The sequence below is a fragment of the Drosophila obscura genome, unplaced genomic scaffold (assembly GCF_018151105.1).
Source record: "Drosophila obscura isolate BZ-5 IFL unplaced genomic scaffold, ASM1815110v1 contig_165, whole genome shotgun sequence".
NCBI classification, from domain to species: Eukaryota; Metazoa; Arthropoda; class Insecta; order Diptera; family Drosophilidae; genus Drosophila; species Drosophila obscura.
In genome coordinates, this window is record NW_024542752.1 from 497,846 (window position 1) to 520,307 (window position 22,462).

The 22,462-nt window shown below is 41.4% G+C and overlaps 1 protein-coding gene across 50 annotated transcripts in view; it reads right to left on the reverse strand.

The window, feature by feature from the left end:
• Positions 1-22,462, reverse strand: part of LOC111070739 (sodium channel protein para) — a 62,133-nt gene that overhangs the window by 27,975 nt on the left and 11,696 nt on the right. For 19 of the 50 annotated variants that reach the window (XM_022361518.2, XM_022361500.2, XM_022361534.2 and 16 more), the window contains 13 exons: positions 22,158-22,363; positions 16,999-17,127; positions 13,696-13,787; positions 13,246-13,522; positions 12,754-13,063; positions 11,082-11,390; positions 7,246-7,308; positions 5,399-5,579; positions 5,096-5,307; positions 4,931-5,030; positions 4,799-4,867; positions 1,501-1,778; positions 1,250-1,423 (listed from right to left, as the gene is read on the reverse strand). In XM_022361518.2, coding sequence (XP_022217210.2) covers positions 1,250-1,423; positions 1,501-1,778; positions 4,799-4,867; positions 4,931-5,030; positions 5,096-5,307; positions 5,399-5,579; positions 7,246-7,308; positions 11,082-11,390; positions 12,754-13,063; positions 13,246-13,522; positions 13,696-13,787; positions 16,999-17,127; positions 22,158-22,363 — 2,400 coding nt within the window. The remainder of the gene's footprint in view (positions 1-1,249; positions 1,424-1,500; positions 1,779-4,798; positions 4,868-4,930; positions 5,031-5,095; positions 5,308-5,398; positions 5,580-7,245; positions 7,309-11,081; positions 11,391-12,753; positions 13,064-13,245; positions 13,523-13,695; positions 13,788-16,998; positions 17,128-22,157; positions 22,364-22,462) is intronic. The other 31 variants (XM_041592010.1, XM_041592003.1, XM_041592009.1 and 28 more) reach the window with 5 other exon arrangements.

Consider the following 22,462-nt stretch of genomic DNA (forward strand, 5'->3'; position numbering starts at 1 on the left):
GTATATTGGTTATGTAGCATTATTCAAAAATAAAAAAACAAATGATCTAAAATTAATGTGAATCGTGCACAGCACAGCACAGCACAGAAATCGCCTGCGAGTATTTGTTCCGACTATTGTGCCCGATCCACCCGAGAAGGAGTATACATAACATACATTAGGTACTATATACATTCCTAGTTATAGATATATGTATGTACCATATGCAGTACATAGATGCCTAGGTTATGGTTGGGCCTAAGAAATGTGTCACACATTCGCACAAAATGCCGCAAAATATTTTCTCTCTAAAGAAAACGCAAAATGTTCAGTTCAGGGTTTTGTTTCCCAGCACAATTTTCAGTTTTCAGTCGGCGAATTGGCAGCAAAGCAGAATCTTAAAGTAAATCAAGCTACATACATGGTATAAAAGAAAATCAAAGGAAAGGAAACCGTGCCCAAAGCGTGGCTCTCTCTTTGAGTTCTCCGATTAGGCGAATTCGATTATTACTTATTACGCAAGTGTGTTTTTTGGTTGTCAAGGCTATGCTATGGCTAATATGCGTATTGTACGATTATACATACAAATATGGAGTAGAAATATTGATTTAAAAATATTTGGTTTTGGTATTGGTATTGTATATGCAAGTAGAAAAAGTTTGAGGTAAAAAGTTGAGTAAATTGCACTAAGAAAATTGGTTCATTGCACGCTATAGAACTTTGCTTTCAATTCGAGGTCTCAATTCGATTGGGGAAATACATGGAATATTGAATTAGTATATAGGGGAAGGAGCAGGAAAGGTCCGAGTAGGAGCAGGAGTGGGACATGGTCTGGGTCTGATATTCGATTGATTGGGTGGTTTCTCCTATAGTACCTGTGTAGTTCTTGCCAAATAGCTGCATGCCCATAACCGCAAATATGAAGATTATAATGCATAGGACGAAGGTCAGATTGCCCAGAGCGCCGACAGTGCGGCCCATAATCGATATGAGCAAATTTAGCGTTGGCCATGATTTGGCTAATTTGAAAACACGCAGCTGCAAATTGGCAGGAAAGGGATTTAAACATACATACAATATACATAAATGGGATCCGGATTCGGAATAGTATCACGTTAGTACAGTTACAGTTGCCTTTTTAGTTAAGCTTATGCTAAAGTTAGAGGTTAGAGCTGATCAAGATCAAGATCATAACTTAGTTCTAAGCTAGTGAAGAGAATATCACAGATATCACATGTAGGAATCTCAGTTCCGGCTGGAAGAGGCTTACCAAACGAAACGAACGCAAGACGGAGAGGCCCTGAACGCCCTCGAGGCCCAGCTCCAGCAATGAGAGTGCCACAATGATGAAGTCAAAGATGTTCCAGCCCTCCTGGAAATAGTATTTGGGGCTCATGGCGCACAGTTTCATGGTTGCCTCAATGGCGAATGTTGCCGTGAAGAACTGCAAATACACAAATAAAAACACACAAATCGGAATGAGTATGGAAAGTATGGGAGGTAAGGTCCGGGCATGCTCACATAATTTCCGCACTTAAGGATGCGTTCCATCTCCTTGTTCATGTCGTGATGGTCCATGGCCATGAACATCGTGTTGACCACAATGCACAGCGTGATGAAGAGCTCGACAAAGGGATCGAAGACGATCAGCGATATCCACTCCTGCAATTTCAACCAAACCCAGCAACAGTCCCACACACAAAACACTTCGATGCCTTTCATTAGCGCTTCGAGGGCCTTGTCTTTTAATGTCGGCCCATCCTCATCATCGTCCTCTGTTGGGAAATAGTAAACGGAGACTGAACCATACAAAAATTTGTTATTAGTGGTGATTTGACCAACTTTGACTCAGCCAGATTTCTTGTTACTTTAGAGATTTCATTTCATTTTATTTCTTTTGTTGTTTGTTTTTTTTTTTGTTTGTTTTTTTTTTGTTTTCTTTAAGTTAGAAGTTTTATTTTATTTTCTTTTGTTTGTTGGTTGAAGCTTCATTGCATTGGATATTATTCGTTAAGCAAACGGTTCAAAGTTCGTGTCTTGTGTGAGAGAGGCTTTGGCTTTAAAATACGATTTAATGGTTTGCTGTTTGTTGTTGCGCTTTGCTTTTGTTTTGAGAACTTTGCATATTACGAAAACCAAAAAAGAGTTATATATGTGTATGTATGTGGTACACAAGAGTTTAGTTTCAAAATTTAAGCTAAAATTCAAATGCGTTAGAATTGGCAACTCAACTGAACTACTACTGGCTCGGACCGATCGATCATTCGATCGATTGATACACCTATCGATAAACGATTTGTATCTATCCCCCCCATTCGGTGTCTGACCGAAAGAATTTTGATTTTGAATTCGGGTATTGATGGTACAGTGAAGTATTTATTAAAAGCAGATTGGTTACTTCTACGAGTATATGTATGTATGTATATGCGACTAGTGCTGCTTCTTTGCTAGGAGTGGCTCGGCACTCGGAACTCGGAACTAGTTCGGACTCGAATCCCCTGCGAAGGGGGAGGGATAGGCGTTCCCCGGCTAACTACTACGCGAATCATATTCCAATACAATCGTTGTTCTTCGCTTCAACTACAAGTTAAATTAGTTCTAGGAATATATATGCAATTGTAATGTATGTAAATTGTAAATTGTAGATTTCGATTTGCATAGTTTCATGAAAATCATTAAATAACGGTGAATGTGATTGGACTACAAAAAAATGCTCTACAAATTGTTCAACGGAAGCATGCTCTAATATTAATTATTACTTAGCTATGTATATAACGAGTATACTACATTATTTATCAATTTTAATTCAAAATTCAAAATACATACGAAACATACGAAAACGAAATCATCTAATTGGAGGGAGAAAATCATCATCGAATGCGAATAGTAGAAAAATACAAGTTCTAGCTAGATCATGCACTAAGTATTAACAAATATTCGAAGTAACAAAACAAAATCATCGACATTGTCATAGTAGGCGGCGAATCAATGCTGCTGATCGCGGGATCATCATTTTAGAAAGTTGTGTCAAGTCGAGCCTCTCTTCTGGTTCTGGCCAAGGGCAGCCTGGCCAAAGAGGCGCCGCCTGGCCAGGTGAAAGAGGATACTTGCCAACCTCTATCTCCTGCTCTGGCACCTCAATGGCCAGATGCTTCTTGTGTTTTGGTGGTAGTTATTGTGTGTTTTTGTGTTTGTGTAGCGGGGAGCGGCAGCGTGCTCTGAAGCAGCGTTAACGAATTGCGAAAGCGGCCAAAGGGAAGCTTCAAGCAGCAGGAGAGCAGCAGCAAGCTCTCTCTCTCTCTCTCTGTAATAGCCTGGTTCAACTGGGCTTCATCTAGTCATCTAGTGACACGTAAATGTCAAGTCATCTCCGCATCTCAGTGGAAACAGGCTTCAAGCAGGACACAGGCGCTGGTTGTGTGAGCGTGTCGGTGTGGGTGTTGGTGGGCACAGGCAAACATACATACGAGTATGTATGCATCTTTATCAACTATCAGTGAGTGTATGTGTCAGTGTGTGTGTGTGTGTGTGGGTGGTTTGGCTTGCTTGCTGTTGCTGTTGCTGTTGTAGTAGATGTTCGATTTGTTTTTGTTTTTGGTTTTTTAACATTTGTTGCATAAGTTTTTGTTTTGTTCGCTTTCTTCTGTTAGCATCAACGGCATTAAATAAAATGGACGAGTCAAAGAAGTCATTCATTGGATATATATATATGGAGATATATATGCATATGTATTTGTAACAAAAATATGTTCTTGTACGCCTTTTTTGGTTCTTGGCAGAGTTCAAAATTAGAATCAAAAAAATATATGTATATGTATATAGTATGTATGCATGTATATGTATTCACAGATATTATGTAAATCGAACGATAGCGCAAACAAAAGAGCATGTCATTTAAATTTAAAAAAAACAAAATCATACATATGTACGGTGCACAGTCACGGGCACGGGCATGGGCATGGGCACGGGCATGGGATGCGGGTATCGCCACATGCAGCGCTCTAGGAGAGGGTCTACGGACCGTGTCATTCCAATCATTCCAATCATTCCTGCCATTCCAGCTTCTATCCGGCTCATCAATCAATCAATTCAGATGGCTGGGCCGTTGCAGGGTGGCAGGGCCAAAATGCATGCGCAATGACGAGCCATAACGAGCCGATAAAATCAAAATCAAAATGCAATATGCAAAATACAAAATGAAATGCATAAATGGTGAGGGGGAATATTAAATTCAATTTCAGAACGGTCAAATCGATGCGATGGGAGGCGAGGCGAGGTCAATGGAACTGTCAGAACTGCCCACCAGTTGGACAGGCAGTGCCAGTGGCAGTGGCAGTTGGAGCACGTAATGACTGACGATGATCTTAAACTACATAAATACATACGAGTATGTATGCTGGGATATGTAAAGCCAAAAATAGAAATTAACAGCTGGATATGGAGAGCCAAAAGGAAATGAAATCGAATTGTCAGGCATTTTTTTTGTGATTTCCCATTCCTCCCCTTAACTCAACATTTTCTGGTTTTTGTATTTACATGATTTTTTTATTTTTTTTGGTTGGTTAAGGTAAACGATAAACGTAGACGGAAATCGAAAATAAAGACGCGAACGGAAACGGAAATCGAATTGAACAATGCACATGTAGGGGGATAAACACAAAAGAGACGACGATTCAATCGAATGCAGCAATATACAGAATGAACATAATGGGGGTGGTATGGGGGGGGGATTAACAGCAATAGTTATAGATTATGTTGGTATGCATACGAGTATGTTGTAAGGCGCAGTAAACGATAGCAGGAGGATCGATCCACTTACCACCGCGATCACTAGCCCGACTGTGCCGACCAGCGGCCTGTTCGATAATGTCATTCAGTACCATCACATCTACAAGATAAATAAATAAATATGCTTCGGATATGTCACACGTACTTTACGTGCATCAATTACCTTTCATGTCGACTACCGTTTGTGTCTGGACGGGCTCGATAAAAGGATTGTCATGATGTTTAATCTTGCCAGCTTCGTCCGTGCACTCCAGACCGATTTCCTGAAATAATCAAATCAATGAGTCTTGGAACTATTAAACAGGTGGAGAGAGGGGGATGATCTTACGAAGTCGCGATGCTCGACCTTGTGATTGGGGTCCAGGCAGGTGGTGCCGCCATTGGTGGCGCCCACTGATTGATTGCGTGAGTTGCGATTTCGCAATTTGCTCTCCTTGGTCATTGTGCTGACGCCCATGACGGCCATGCCGCCCAATAGATCGCCATGTGAGGTATACGATATTCTGGACTGATGCGAAGTATACGATGAATGCCTGGAGCCTGCAATGTCAATAATAATTCAGCAAAACCAAAAGAGTGGAAGTGCAAGTAGGGAGTGGAAGTAGGGAGTAGGAGTTTTGGGGCATCTTACCTAGATTTCCATAATAAACGGGCACTATAATGGCACCGTTCTCCTCGGACATGGGCGTAACAGCGTTCGAATCATCGGCATAGGGCAAGTGCTGCTGAGCATCCTGATATGTTGACAATACCAACGGCTTGCGATCGCTGCCGGGTATACCAAAGCGTCCACGTCCATTCCGGATCGTGTACTGGGCGCATGCATGCATAAATTTCGGTTAGTATACGCATTAAGCCACAAGACACGACCACGCACACACTGGCACACGGGCACACACACTGGCACACATTAAGTGATAGGCAATATACAATACATATATTCTGATAGTTATAGTTATAATAGATAGCAGTAGTAGATAGGTAGGCAGGTAGGTAGGTAGGTTGTTGGGTAGTATTAGCCGAAAATGGTGATTTATGATGCAAGAATATCCGCTTGGAATCGTACAAGTGAAACGTATACATGGTACATATATTGCTCAGATATATGTATGTGATTTCCGATCTGATATTACACTGGGAGTGGTCTAGTATCAATCGGACAACGAACACATTGGGCGGATTCTTCATTTCAGTTTTTTTTGCTTTTCAGTTTTTTAGTTCGTTTCTTTGGTCTGTATTGATGGGGTACAAAAGTATAGTAATACCAATAACGCAATATATAAGTATATATAGACATGATCACACAGATACTTACAGTGAACACAAGCCATAAGAAATTAACAAAAATAATTTGAGAAAGAAACAAAAAAACATACGACAATAAATCTATTGAAAACAAACGAAAACGATCGAAATAAAAAACATCGAAACATGACAGTGAAACATGAAACAGTGAGAATGATGTGAGCCGTATCATCAGGTGGGAACTGTTCCGTTCCTTTCCGTTGGGTTCCATCCATTCCCATTCCCATGGATGGAAATGGATGCTGGAAGCGTGCATCGCTCCACCAAACGAGGGACAGTGACAGGCCCACAGAGACGAGACAGTGACAGAAACAGAGACAGACAAACTTACAACCGAGAGTACAGTACAGAGGCAGTACAGTTAGTTCTATTTAGAGTTATGCACGGTATATACGAGTAAATGAATATGCACGATAGTATAGTACGTAGGTATATATAGCAATATACATACATGGATAGATAGGGGGATATGAAGATACAATTTGATACAAAAAACAAGACCAAAGTATATCCATTTAATTGAAAATAGGTTAAACCATAAGACACATAAGTAAGTAACAGTTATAGACGATTAGGTGAGTATGATAAATGGCTATGAGTAGTACGGTTAGTGCCACATGTACACGACGAGTCTCTTCAATCTAATTGTGTGTGTGTTTTTATATGTTTTCGGGTCAAACGAGTTCTTAAAAATGCAATGTTTAATGGTGGATGGGTAAATCGTGGAGGGGTGGGGTGGCGTATGGGGGGATGAGAGAATACCTACAGATATATGCTATGCTATTCTTTGCTATGCTATGCTATCTGTACTCAATGATGAGGGTGATCCAAAGGCTTCGATTGCTAATCTAAAATGCTGTACGGTAGCAACTGCCGACCATATACGATACGGGTTACGATTTACGATTTACGATTTACGATTACGTAGTTACGGTTTATGGTACTGGCTAACACTAGGTCTGTGAAATGCCTGGCATGAGACAGAGACTGAGTCAGAGTCACAGTCTGCATAGATATTTGATTATGTTACGAGTATGTTGCAATTTGCCAAGATGATGAAATGTTTTGCAACGCAATTTCTTGTTCAGTGGCAGTATCTGTGTGTCAGTGTGTGGGTGTGTGTGTGTATCTGTGTGTTTTATGTGTGTGCGTGTGTGAGTGTCGGGCGCTTACCTTGTGAGAACTACGTGATCCCCTGCGTATGTTAAACGGTGAACCAGGTAAGGATAAGGATGTCTAAGTTTTGTTTTTTTTTTTATCGTTATTTTTGTTGTTGTCGTTTTCATATTTTTCATTTGTTGTACAAATAAAATTAAGTAGAAGAAGAAAAGGAAAAAATGAATCAAATAAAATATATATATTCCTCGATTTGATTTGGTTTTAATATCTATGGATAAATGTATAAATATATTTGATTTTTTTTTTTTTTTTACAATTTTTTTGGTTTTGTTAAAATATATTTTGGTTTTTGCTGTCTACGATTTAAAGGAAAAATTATTACTTGGAGCGTTTACTTGTATGAGTTTAATGTGAGAGAGTTCATACTATCTGTGTGTGAGTGTGTGGGTGTGTAGGTGTGTGTATGTGTCTTTGTCCCCTTGGGGGCATTATGATTAATTAGCAACTTTTTTGATTTCGTTTCAGCAATATTGTGTCGAGTGGAGATAGTTGTTCTGTGTGTCAGCGTATTCGTGTTTTCGTGTTTCTGTATGTGGTATGTGGTGTGGGTGTCTCTCTACTTCGGCGTAGCGATTGATTATAAATTTGATTTAATTTACGAAATTTTTAAGGCATTTTAAGGGTCAGGTTCGTGGGCGTTCTGGGTACTGGGGCACAAAATCAAAAAAATACTTTCTACACGGGAATTATACGTAATACTTAATCACTGGATGGTTAAGTTAGTCAAACGAAAAGGGGTAAACACTTTGAAAATGAAAAGAAAGAGTAATATTAGCCCGTTCCAGTGCTGCACAGCTGTCGGCGATAAAAAACGTAATCGAAGGTATCGGATCAGATCCATAACGGAGGCGGGTGCAAACCAAAGTAAGACCGAAATTAATCGAAACAGAATCAAGTTTTAATCGGTAAGTTCTACAATCAACTCTAGATCAGCAGTCTTTTCAAAACTGTCAAAACTAACTGTCTTACGGATGCATTTCTAGTTTCAAATAACATGTTTAGGATGCCGCTACGATCATCGATTTAACGGCTAACGGGCAAGGGCAGGGGCATGTATAGAATCGAAGAATGTCTAGGGCTAGGGTTGTTGCTTTTGTTGTGGCTGCCTATTTTGTTGCTGCTAAGGCCCTCATCTGTGATCTGTGATCTGATTTGTTTGGGTGTACAAGTACGCATGTTGCATGTCTGTAGTTTCATATTCAGTGTGTTATTTTGACAGAGAAAGAAATATATAGAGACGAGGAGAGAGAGAGAGAGAGAGAGAGAGAGAGATAGAGAGAGTGTCTGTGTGGGAGAGAGAGCCACCTACCTGAGGCAACGCGGGGCCTATTGCGGTCAGTCTCAAATAGTTTCTGCTCTCATCGAAAACTATCGGAGGCTGACCTGAGCAAAGTTATTGGACAGTTATTTTAGGTTAGGTTTAGGAATGAGCTAGCGAGCGAGCGAGAGCGACAGCGATAGCGAGAGCAAGATTTCAATATATATATATATTTATATTATATACGAGTATCAGTATCTGGCATAGTATGCTAAATTTGATGTATTATTATATTAGGTGGGTGGGTATTAGGTATAGGCATAGGTATAGCTTAGGTATTGTACGAGTAGTATGTGTGGGCTAGTCAAGGCAGATCGGCGAGTAAAATGAACTGAACACGGAATAAAACAACAAACAGAATACATTTGCCGATATTTGGTGGCACGATGTTTGCCATAAGGGTTCCATAATCGGTTTTGGTTATCGTCAATCGTTTAGTTTTCGATTATAAGCTACGCAACCTGCCATTGCTTGGGTGTCCTTGTGATGGTAGTGGTCTTCGTATTTTTGTTTTGTTTGTCTTAGAGCCAGTGCGCATAAGCAAATGCTTGCCATATTCGAAAAAGAAGTGTGTGTATTCGTGTGAGAGAGAAAACTATCAATTTACGAGTATATGGTTAGAGAGCGAGAGAGAGAGAGAGCTAAAGGGGGGCGGGCGGGCTAGAAGTTGTCACAATTGGTTATCGCTTGCGCACATGCCCGATAACTTTGGGTGTGTGTTTGTTGTTCGAGTTTGAGTGGCAACATTTTCCAATCGATGGATTCAAGTTTAAGAATTCGTTTTTGTTGTGTCAACTGTTATAATTGTCATACGCATACGGCTACAATACAGAGTATACAATACATGAGTATATATGTGGATAAATTTGTCAGTACGTTTCAATCAATATCAATCAGCATGCAGTGGTTAATGCAGCCAAAGAAATCTTAGCCAAATCTTTCGTAAATCCTCAACTGGAACAATTTTAAGAGCGCGAAAAAAACTCAACCGTCATAAGGAAAAGAAAACACTTGCTCACAGTTGCGCCTCGACCACAATACAATTCTATTAATATTATTATTGAATCAAAAGCAAAATCAAAAATTCAAAAATCAAAATGCGAGTATCACAGGTGTATTCAAGCGTCGCGGTCCAATGGTCCAAGCAAGCCTGACCTGGCCGAAAGCCCAATGGCTCTCCTCGGGCTTGTCTTTTTTTTTGTTATTAGAATTTAATTTATTGCTGTTGCTTAGTTGCGTTGAAGGAGCGAAGCAGAATGCAGTTGTTGCTAGCTAGCGAAATGCCAATTGCCGGAGAAAATCTAAATGAAAATGAATTTTGGCTTCTTCTTCGTTTTTGATGTCACCTCAAGCATTCCGAGCAATGACCCAACCGAACGCAGAACTATGAAATCATAACGAACTCAAACTCTTAATGAATCATAACGAAATATCAACAATAATCATTTTGTCAGAAGCTCCTACGAATCAACTACAAAAACGATCGATCAATCCCACACACACGAACAGGCCACACACACACGCATGCACTGAGAAAAGTTCAAAGAATAATGGAAACGAAAAAGGAAAAGCTAGAATTATCAAGAGTTTGAGATACATATGGATATGTAGAGAGGCCCTCTAGGGTCGATTCTTCTTGTAAAGATACATTGATGAGCTAGCTAATAAATACATACATACATAGACACGCACTATCACTATATATCCATATACGAGTACAGGTAAGGAATCAATCAATATCTAGTTGCATGATTATACATTATATAGCATATAGCATATGTACGATCCAATCCAAATAAAATAGATCCAAGGATAAACTCAAATGTACTCAAAGCAAAAACGAAAAGAAAAAAAACACTAAGAATCGATAAACAAATGATAGGCGAGAACGGGAAAATCAGGATCGATAACAATGCAATGGCAATGTAACGGTAACGGTAACGGTAACGGGTAACGGTAGCTGTTACTGTAGCTCTAACTGTAGCTGTAGCTGTACCTGCTGCGCAAGTTATATGGATAGATAGATAGATGGCTCATGAGCTCATGGATTTAAATTCGAATCTGGAGTCGAGCGAATCGAATATCGATGGGTTGCCAGTTGAAAACGTAAACAAAAATATCCACCTAGCCAAAGGCCAACAAAGCAACTCAAGGAAAACTCAAGGCAAATCGATACGCATACTCAGCCCAATTGGAATCAATTGGAATCAATCGGTTGAATCAATAATCGATGGGCAGCCGACAGATAGGCCGTCCAAAACGAAATTCAAGTGGGATTACGTAGATTACGAGTACGAGTATATCTAGTATATGGATACAGTAGATCTAAACGCAAAAGCCGAAACCATAAACCATAAACAGAACGGAACTGAAAATTGAAACAGGATCCGAAACATGGAAAACGAAAGAGAGAAGAAACCGAAACAGAAACATAAACAATTGAGTAACTACAACAACGAAAGAGGAGAAAATAAGGAAAGGAAAATGCTGCGCCTGCGCTCGGAATACTTACCGTGCTCACTTTACGAACTTTGGTAGCTTGGTGTGCTGTGGTAGGTGCTGGTTGTCTTTGTATAACGCTCACCGACTCCGACTCCACCTCAACGCTGCGTATGGACATCTTCTCCTTGTTGTTGTCATCGTTGCCTTTCTCGCCGCCCACAAATAGCTCATAGCTGATGCACGAATACGTCGGACTCTTGGCCATCTCCGGATGAAGAGCCGCCTCTTCGGCGGCAGCTGCATCGGCGGCGGCCTGGGCCTGCGCATTGGCGCGCTCCTCCAGCTTGGCTGCTTTGGCGGCGGCAGCTTCCTCGGCTTCCTATAACACAGACACACACACATGCGGATCGCATATCAAATGATTTGATCTTAAAAATAATTCCATATTCTGGGGAATGGGATACTCTGGGGGATGGGCTAAGGAGGGGGGGCGAGGCTTGGATTGGATTGGATGGGTTGGACGAGTGTTTGGTAAAAACAGAAAGGCAGCAGCTACTGTACATTGATGTGATATATGGCTTAGGGCATAAGTCGTACACGGAGATAGAGTAGAGCGAAGAAATCATAAGATAAAGTGCTGTGCTGGGTGTTCGAGGAAGGGTAGACAAGGGTGGGGGTAAGGCAAGGTTAGGGGCGGTTGGGGGAGCTTATTACATATACATGTATATTTATATATATATAGTTGGTATAAGTTGTGAGTAATTTGATTTTTTCTTTTGTTCTTTCTTATTCGTTATGCATTGCTAGTGTTTGGATCGAAACTAAATGTGCAATAAAATCATAAGGATATATATCTCCTAGGAGTATTATATATATAAGGATAGTAGATATATATAGTCATAGAACGACAGTGTCAGATATAGAGAGCGATAGACAAACAGAGAGAGAGAGAGCGAGAGAGAGAGAGGGAGAGCGAGAGCTAGGAAGCCTATTGACCAGAGACTGGCGGCATGGCATGCCCGAGTGAAAAGAGAAGATAAATGATTTGTGATTTTGGTACGAGTACGAGTATGTTTCTGGGAAGCAGATTACTGGCCGGCTGTTGTACCTAGGCTCTCGAGGACGGACGGGACCGGACAGAACGAGTATGCGCGATAGCTTTTTTGTTCTGTTAAATGTTTGGATAGAGAGAAGAAGTTATAGCGTTTGTTTGTTGATTAAATTGATAGACAGTTATCTAGGCATACGATATACGATACGATATACGGTTTACGATTTACGGTTAATGATTTACAGTTAACGGTTTACGATACACAGGTCTTACGATATACATACGAGTAGTCGGTTCATATATATATATATATTTATATATACAAAAGAAAAAAGCAAGTCTGTTGTGGTTGGTTGGTAGAGTCAGGTGATAGGTATTCTCAATAATCGATTGTGTTCACTCAGCAATCGAAATTGAAATTATCTACCAGGGCTGTACTTGAGTTGGTTGAGTTTTGAGTTTGAATTTGTGGGTTTGAGGGGTTTCATGGATTATTTTTGTTTTTCATGTACTGGGGGTGGGTGTGGGTGTTGTTGTTGTTGGTATCTGTTCTTGTTTTGGTCTGTAGCGTGGTCTGTTCATGTGCTTGTTGTTGTTGTTGTTCTTGTTGTTTGTCCCACTGCGTTGCACTTGCTGCTGCTGGAGCAGGAGCAGGTGCAGGTTGCAGCTGCACTGGCGGTACTCTACTTACACGTATCGCCTCCTCTTCGGCAGCCTCTTCTTCTTCGGCCTTCTTTTGCAATTCGTCATACGACATGGCAACAATGGCCAAAATCAAATTCACAAGATAGAATGAACCTAGGAAGATGATGACTATAAAGAACAGCATGTGCCAGGGTCCTGCGGCACGCAACACCAGCTGATACAGATCCTCCCAGAAGTCCTGCGTCATCAGCCGGAAGGCGGACAGAAACGCCCAACCGAACGAATCGAAACTGGTGTAGCCATAGTTCGGGTTCGGCCCGAACCCCTGCAGACACACGTAATCGTCTTCACATTGCCTGCGAAGATCAGTCGGAGATGGAGATGGGAACATTAAAGAGAACACAATCGAAGGCGACACATCATTGAGCGATCAACAGTCAACAAACAACAATCAACGATCAACGGATCCAGATGTACATACATACATATTGTATTGGATTGCATTGTATCTCCTGTGCGTCCCTGTCTGTACACTTACCCCGCTCCAGAGATATTACCGCACAACGGAAAGGATATACCGTCGTCTTCCGAATACCAATTAGAGTTGTTGCTATTGTGATAGGCCCAGTTCTCGTCGGTCAGGTTGCCCCAGGAGCCGTCCAGCGGGAACTTCTTGATGCACTTCTGCGTTAGCACGCCCATGTAGATTTGCAGCCCCATCAGCGCGAACACCGACAGGGAGAACATTGTCAAAATTATCACATCGCGCAGATTCTTTACAGATTCGATGACCGCACCGACAATGGTCTTCAAGCCTTTTATCGAGTGTTAGAGATGGTTTGTTGGTTGGTTGATGGAGAGGCAGGATATGGATATACAATAAATTTAATTAATATATAGTTGTGGGGTTACAGCAGTAGGTGGGGGTGTGGGTAAGGGGAGATATATACATATATTTAGTAGCGGTTGTTTCGTTTCGAGTTCATACCTGGCACAATGGCTACGGTTTTAAGCGCTCGCAGCACCCTAAACGTTCGCAAGGCTGCAAGATTACCTAAATCTATACCCATGGTCACATAACTGTTGATCGGTGATCGGTTATCGGTGATCGATTAACGTTTAACGTTTAACGATTTCATTGTTGAAGCAGTTGAGAGTTGTTATTGTTGTTGTTGTTGTTAAAGTTGAAGTTGTTTTGGGGTTTTTTTTTGTGGTTGATGGTTGTTGTCAGCAATTACGGATATATACACAAAATGTCATCAAGTATTAGTAATTATAATGCTATACGATTGGGTATGTGTGCACGTATAGGTAAGGTATGCCATATACATATGTATGTATGTTTGTATGTCTGTATGTATATTTATATTTATAGAATTTGTTCGATACGATCTGCTGATTCGTGGTGAACTGAACTGAACTGAACGTAGATTCGTTTGTAATTACAAATGGTCAGAGGCAATTGTTTGGTTTGCTTTTGCAACGGTAATTAAGGTAAAATCAAACGAGTGCTGAATTTGTATTTGTATAGCAGTATTTTAGTGTGTCAGTGTGTGTTTGTGTGTGTGGGCGTGGGGGTTATGGATGATAAAAGGCCCGAAAATGAAAGCGAACTTTGACATACGCATGTACTGCAGTTGATAAATAAATGATGCCTGCTCCGTCGGTTTATTAAACATTTTGTAAATTAGCTTTTGCTCGCCTTTCCCCACCCCTCTGATCCTGATCAATATGTGGCATGCACCATACGCCGCCGCGCCTCCTTGTGGCTGGCCATAAAAATATTAATAGAGCCTGTTTAGGCCCTAACCCCCAACCCCCACACACGTCTGTGACCCGTTGTACGTCATCCTTGTGGGTTTCTTCTTCTTGCACTAGCAGGCAGCAGTTACATATTCTCAGTTATTTTTTCATGAATATTTATCGATTTGTCTGCCATTGCGTGCGATGCCGTCATATAATTGTCCGGCCCCCCTCCCAGGCAGTGTCCGCGAAAGTACCCAAAAGCAATGTTTTCCTCGAGATTAGCCATTTGCCCACTCCACTTAATGGACGTACAGTTAACGTCATGGAGCGGGATGGGTGGACGGGTGGATGGAGAAAAGTGAAAGGCAAAAAAGTTCCTTTTGATATGTAGATGTACCCAAATCTGGGAAATATTTTTGGGAGCTGTGCATCTGTGAGTACTACCACTGCATTGCTTTTGCTCACTCCCTCTCCTTCTCGCTGCCTCAAGCCCTTGGACCCTTGGCAATTGGTAGCGAGTGGAAAGTTCACTCGTTGGCACATCTATGTGTGTCTCCCCTTATCGCCCATCGTCAACCGCTGCAGGATCGTCCCGTTAAATGTCTTTATTCAGCGTGTAACCCCATCTTTGTACCCCTTCTTCTATAAGGACAGAGAGTGAATCATTCAGTCATCTATGGTAGCTCTGGCACTCCTACCCCTCCTTCCTCTGTAGTTTGATTTTCCTATAAAAGAGAGAAAAAAATGTGGGCCCCTCCACTGCCATTCCACCTTTAAGGAAGAGCTTTAAAAATGCCGTGCTTGGCATTGCCCATCCAAGGCTGCGCGTCCTGGCGGCGCCACCAAATTCAAATGTGCTGCACGACACAGTCGGCTCGTTCAGTCAACACTCGTACCCCCCATTGCAATGGAGCAACCGTCCATACAGACCCCAAAAAGCCAAATAGACAGCTCCCATAAATGCTTGAAATGAAGCAGAAAGCAATGAAATGGAATTGTCACGATACAACAAGAACACAAAAGGAAAGCAGTAAATGAGAAGAGAAACGAAAAGCAGAGAAAAGGAAGAGTACAAAAAAAAAACAGCAGCAACAACAACAACAAATAAAGAAGTAAGAAAACGAAAAAGATGAGAAATGGATCAAAAATAAACTTCAGCGACAAAAAATTTGTTTATGGCTTTTTTTTTCTGTGTGTGTGTGTATCTGTGTGTTTGCTGATGGTATTAGAAATAACCGTAGAAAATCCAGTCCTGTGTGTTTATGGGTGCTCGTTCGTGTGTGTGTGTGTGTGGTTGAGCGCGTCATTAGTAACGGCAAAAATAAATCAATAAATTGCTCAACTAACGGAACTCTCTTTTGTTTCATTCGTGTGTGTGTGTGTCTGTGTGTTTGTGCCTTTCTTCTTTCCCCTCCCACTGTTTCCCGGCTCCACCCTGCATCGACTGCTTTTCATTTACTCCTCCCCCTCGTCGTCAGCTCCATTATTCGCTTTCAACAATCTATTGTATCATTTTTGTTATTTCATAGCTGAGCCTAGAACTGGAGCCATATTGAATCCACAACGGATCTATATGGTGAGATTATATGAGCTCCGAGCTGCAAGTCTTGTTTTTCTGTCGTGCCATCTATCAGTGGAAGCAGCAGCAGATCTGTGCTCAAAATATATATTTGAAATGGCCAACTCTGGCATGATATGCCACGTGCTGTGGCAGCTCTCTTCTGCGGTAATTGAAAACCCAGCGCTGTTCTGCGGAAGATATTAGCTTTCAGATGCTGATGCTGTTGAACATGGATCTGGCAGTTCGATTGAATTAAATGGAGGGCCAAAACCATGGCTGGACTCGTACTTGCACTGCATTCAATTTGAACCGTCATCTGCTCGGTTAGGCTCGTTTTTTTATCAATGCCCCCCCATTATATGCCGTTACTAATTATGCGACATTACACAATGATACACACACACACACACACATACACCGACCTGATTATGCTAATGAGGTGTGTGCTGCGTATGCTTTTGATTATTTTGCATAAATTGTTCATAATAATAATAAATATTGTGTGCAAATAGGGCTAATTTGTAATCAGAAGTCTGACTGTAAACTTCAATAAATTCAAAAAACGAGTAAAAAACCAAAAAATAAGTAGGTGGCAAAATGTACTCAGATGGGGTGAGGGCTGGAATGATGGGCGGTATTGGGTGGTACCTATTGGTATGCTAGTACAAATGTTTAGCTACGGGTTACACTCGGTGGATGTGGATGTGGATGTACTGTACGGAATGGACACAGAAGCAAAGCTGAAGTCAAGTAAAACCAAAACACAGGAAACGATTGATGATCGATCTCCTTGGGAATGGGAGGATGGGTTGCTTCTGTGTTTTTTTGTTTGGAAAGGAATGACACAGAGACACAGTTGTGTGTATGGGTGGGGTGGAGTGGAGTGGAATGGGTTATATAAGTCAATTGTAATTAATTAATTAAGATATATAGATATATGTATATGGTTTATGGTATATGGTATATAAGGTATATATAACTCACGCTAAAGCTATTACTACGAAGTCCAGCCAATTCCATGCATCTCTAAGATACGTAAACGGGCATAAAATGAAACCTCGTGCCATCACTTTAACAGCTGATTCAAATGTGTAGATTCCGGTGAATATCACCCTAAAAACGAATTGAATTTCGAAATGCAATTTGTTGTTGGATTTTTGCTTCATAATTTTTTTTTTTGTGTTTATTTGCACTTCAAATGTTTTTATTATTTTAGTTAAGTTTTGTTGTTGGTTAAGCTGCCTGATAGTTGGGTCTTCAACACAAAACACACACAAAGTAAAAACAACCAGAATTTGTAAAAATTGTCCAGGAAAATACATAGATGTGTGGTATGTAAATCAAATATCGAATAAATGCCATGAAAATAAGTTAGTTAGAGTGAGGTTAAGTAGTGGAAGAGCTGCGCTCGCTTAAAAGTATGCTACTGGCTTCACCCTTACGCTTTACGCTCTACGCTAATCGCACGCACGCACAAGTATCGCGGCGGGGCGTGGCGTGGCGTGGCTGGCCAGCCGGTGCGGTGCGGTGCTGCCTGTCCACATGTTGGCTTCACCGTTGCGTTGCCCTGCGTTGCCCTGCGTTGCCCTGCGTTGCGTTGCGTTGCTCTATTGCATTATCTCTATTTTCGGAGTCCTTGTGCGTCTCTGTCCGAGCCCGTGGCCGAGCCCGTGCCCATTCGATGGCTTCATGCTGGCTGGCCAAAGTTCATAATTAGTAACGGCCGGAAGGTGTTAATCGATGAATAATCGCTGAGCGCGGGCGGACACACAAGTGGGTGTGGGCGTGGATGTGTGTGTGTGCGCTTTTTAGCGCAGGAAAACTTACATATTTGTTTAAAACTAACTTAAATGATTATCCTAACAATTTGCAATTCAATTATGAGGCCATACCCAAACCCCCATACCGGCGCTCAGCTTGGCCCCTGTGTGTGTCTCTCGAACGGTGAATGGTGTCACACGGATACGGTTTCGAAGAGCGCACATGTGTAGATAGTATCTGGGCAAATCGCTTTCGCTTATGCCTGTGCCTGTGCCAGTGCCTGTGCCTTGCTCTTGCTCTAGATTGCCCCGAAAAAGGGGTCACGTCACCCACACAGAGGTAGGTGGCCACACAGCCACATACACTCTACACTCACACACACAGATGGAGATGCGGCATTGCATAAGATTCAAAAGGATCCAAAAAGCTGCTTAAACAACAGAATAATTCCCAGGAACAGAACATAATTGAACGAATACCAACCTCACCGCACTGCACCGCACCACACCTGAACGGAACAGACTGAAACGGAATCAAATGGACCGAATAGACTGAAATGGAATGGAATGGAACACATCAAAAGGCCACTCGGCAAGCAAAGTGCTTGGGTGGGTGGCTGCGCTTGCGGTTGGTTGGGTGCTGGACAAAGGGAAAGAGTAGCCCTAATTACGAGCACAACAGATTGCGATGAAGATAGACAGACAGACAGACAGACAGACAGTCAAGCGGCAGGCAGTCAGTCAATGAGTGGCACGGGGGCCCCAAGACAATTGTCAATGTCAATAATGGTTAATACTTAACGCCCAACTGATTTCACTATGACTGAGTGAGCTGATGTCGCTGATGCGGCTCGAATGCTGCTCGAATGCGGTTTGAATGCGGCTCAAATGCTGCTGCTGCTGCTGTTTGGATGCTGCTATGTGGGTGTCAAATCAATAGCCCGACCTTCAGCTGCCAGGGGCTCTGCTCTGCTTTGCTCTGAACCGCATCTTGTTGGTTATGGCCTGACTTGGTTAGCTTTTTGACAGCTTTAAGCATGACTGTGGCAGTTCGCCCATCAGGCAGCCTGACAGCACTGTCTCTCTGTCTCCAGTGCACGTTTTTTTGCATATTCCAGCAGATGGTAGGGTATCACAGTTTGTGTGTACAGCTGGCACAGGAAACGAGCCTGTGGGAGGGATAACTTTTGTAGTTTCTCAATCATTAATGGATCTGCATCGATCTGCAAGTGGTATCAAGTCCTTCGAAACCGAAACTAGAATTTCTTCTCGTTGTTTTTTTTGTTTGTTTCTTTTGCTGTTGTTCTTCTTTAACTAGTTCAAAGTCGCAGCTGAGTTGCTGCAAGGGGAGTGGGGTGTGGGGGCGGGGATTTAGGTTTGACCTAGGCCCCAATGCCTGTGAAGGACACTTGAGTTGTGTTTTAATTGCAGGTATTATGTCTTTCTCAGGGGCCCGCACAAGTGTGATCCCCGTCCACCCACGACAGTGGCCGCTCCGCACCCACACAGCGGGCGATGGCAACGGCAACGGCGACGCGACCCACATTGAAGGTGCAGCTTCCCATTCGCCTCTCGCCTCTCACTTTTGCCTTTCACTTTCTCTCGCTGTGGCTATGCTTATGCTTGTGTGTGTGTGTGTGTGTGTGTGTGTGTGGTGTGTGGGTGTGCGTGTCTCAAGTTATGCGCCACCTGCTGTTTCATTTTGAAGCTGCCTATGTGTGTGCGTTTCACCCACTTCGTCCCATTCCGATTCGCATACCCAGTTCTATTCTCCAACGACCGCATCCTGCCCTTACCCAAGTTCAAGTGGCATTTCCGCCAGCTGCATTTCTATTGCTCTCTCAGTCTCGCTCTCTCTCTCTCCCGCTCTCCCTCTCTCGCTGTCTCGCTGTGTCTCTGTCTCGCTCCGTTTTGGACATAGGGTGTTCAATTCTGATACCAAATCTGCGACAATAACTTTGATATCAGCTAGAAAAATGACGTAACTCTTTTCACTTTACAGTTTGCTTCTTTTCGCTTTGTTCATCGCTTTTTAAGCACATTTTGCTCGCTTTTAATATTTTTGATTTGATCATATAGAGAGTACAAAAAAAACCGCTAAAAATACCGCTAGGAATACGAGTTTACATGTGAGATTATATATATTTACGAGTAAATGGGACACTGCACAGCTGATGCTGGGATCTAAGAGAGAGCGATAAGTACAAGTACAAGTACTAGATACGAGTACCAGTACCTAATACGTATGAGCACTAATCGAATCGAGTCTATCTATGAATACTTTCAACGGGAATGGCCTCTTCACACACACACACACACCCACATAAATATGTATGTAGTATGTATGTAGTGTGTGAGAGCGAGAGAGACAGATGTTCAATGTTTTGGCGGAGACTGTACTAGGGGTTACGAGGATATTCTAAATACACGAAAATCTACATTAAATCTTTCTATGGCACTGCTAGGCAGTGCAGTCCCCCCCATCCCATCTCTATCCCCTGGCACTACCATTTACTAGATTTGTATACATATAGTATGTATATGTATATGTACATATGTATAAACTATAATATATAATTTAATTTCGATTATAAAGGATTCTTAAGTATCTAGGGGTTGTGGGGATTCGTTTACACTAATTATTAGTTAGATGATCCAAATTGAATGTCTCTATAAAATGGGTCTAGTCTAGGTTAGGTGTAAGTATCGTTATTGGGTTGGATTGGGGATTAAGATTACATTTCACAGTTTACAGTTTACATTTTACATACGATGATACGTAGCTGGTATGGCAGTAAGTACTTAGGAGTTACTTAAACAATTTACATAAACTATCTATGGATACAGATTTGTGATATAAAAGCACTAAACACTATCTAGAGCACTACAGAGTCGTCTATATGTATATATATTGAGCAAAAGATTTACGTTGATTTGTACAAATGATAGATACATATCGATTAATGTATCGATTGAATTCAATTCGAAACGTGAACAAACCAAAACCAACCAGTTCAACTGGTTCATAGTCATAGCTGTGGCTGCAGCTATAACGATCCCGAGATTGGATATTTGCTGTAGTTATTCCAATCCGCAGGGGCATGGCACGTACACGCACCGTACCCAAGTATTATTGGATAGTTATGGTATGGGGTGTACCCATAATAGATGGTCTAAAAACGGTATGCGCTGCGAGCGAGTCAAATTTACAGTTGGAATGAGATTTGAATGGGTTTTTTTTTTTTTTGGGATTGAATCTATAATCGACAGAAGCGAGTTGGTTATCGAACAATCGATTATTGCACAAATCGCTCAGTACAGTTAGAGCATACATATGATATGTATATAGTTGTTGAGTTGTTGAGTTGTATATTCAGTATATGGAAGATGCTGTATGCAGTTTGATTCGGTTTGAGCGCTGTGTGTATATAATACAAGAGAAGGGCCACTCAACAGGTATGTACTACATAACAGCTGCCTGCAATGAGCCCTCGAACTACGAGTAATATTGTACAGAGATATATGTACGCAGATAGATAGATAGATAGATAGATAGATGTATTATGCATCATGATACTGGAGCTACTCGACTCGACTCGACTTGATTTGATTTGAATATTTATTGGTTTTGTGGTGGTGTTACCTTTTTTGGTACCTGCAACATTTCTGTTCGGGTTGGGAGGGTGGGGAATTATCAAGATTGTTAAGCAAAATTATGTTTTAGTGGGTAGTTTAAGTTTTTAGCGGATTTATCTATGTACGAGTACGAGTAGTAGTTTTAGTTGTTGCAGGTACTGTGTACATATCGATTGCACTTTGGTTTGTTGCTGTTTTCAGTTGGTTTATTTTTTATTTTGCGTTTTTGCGCTTTTGGCTTTCATTTGCTCTTATTGAAATCATATATAGAGGAAAGAAATTCAAGTTTGACCTAAATACTCGTACACATCTGCATAAATATCGAAAAAGTTACATACGAGTATATATTGTAATATATATGTAGATCGTTTAAGTATAAGTAGCATATAAGTTATATAGATTATATAGCATATATGTATATAGTTGCTTATATACTTATATGTCTAGTACAGAGAATATATTTAAATATATATATAGAGATATAGATAAAGTTTAGTCAAGGTAAATCAAAAGACCACAAACCGAAAACTAATAAAGACAACAAAACAAAAATAAACACAATTTGATCTAAGGGTCAAATCATAAATCAACCAAATCAAGTGTGTTTTCGGTTGGATTAGACGAGAGTAAGTATGTGGATAGACAGATAGACAAATAGATATAGATATACACGTACGAGTTACAGTACGATGATATCTATATACAATATGTGGAGTTTTTGGACATGGAGTAGGGCTGTGTACTTACTCAGTGGACTCAACTGTGGGCGTTGTCGGCATTATCATCAGGATGCAGTTGACGAGAATTGTGGTAATGATGAATAACGAAAATAGTGGATGCACTAAAATGTAAATGGCCACACGACGTATCGGATTGAATGGATCGAGCAGCCACATTGCTTTTGATGCAGAAAAGCGAAAAATATCTTTTCCTTTGCTTACAACTACGAATGTCTGTAAGAGAGATGGCAATCGCCGCAGAGGGATAGACAGAAAGATAGATGGATAGATGCAGGGGGTCAGAGTCAGATATACACATATACAGATGTACAG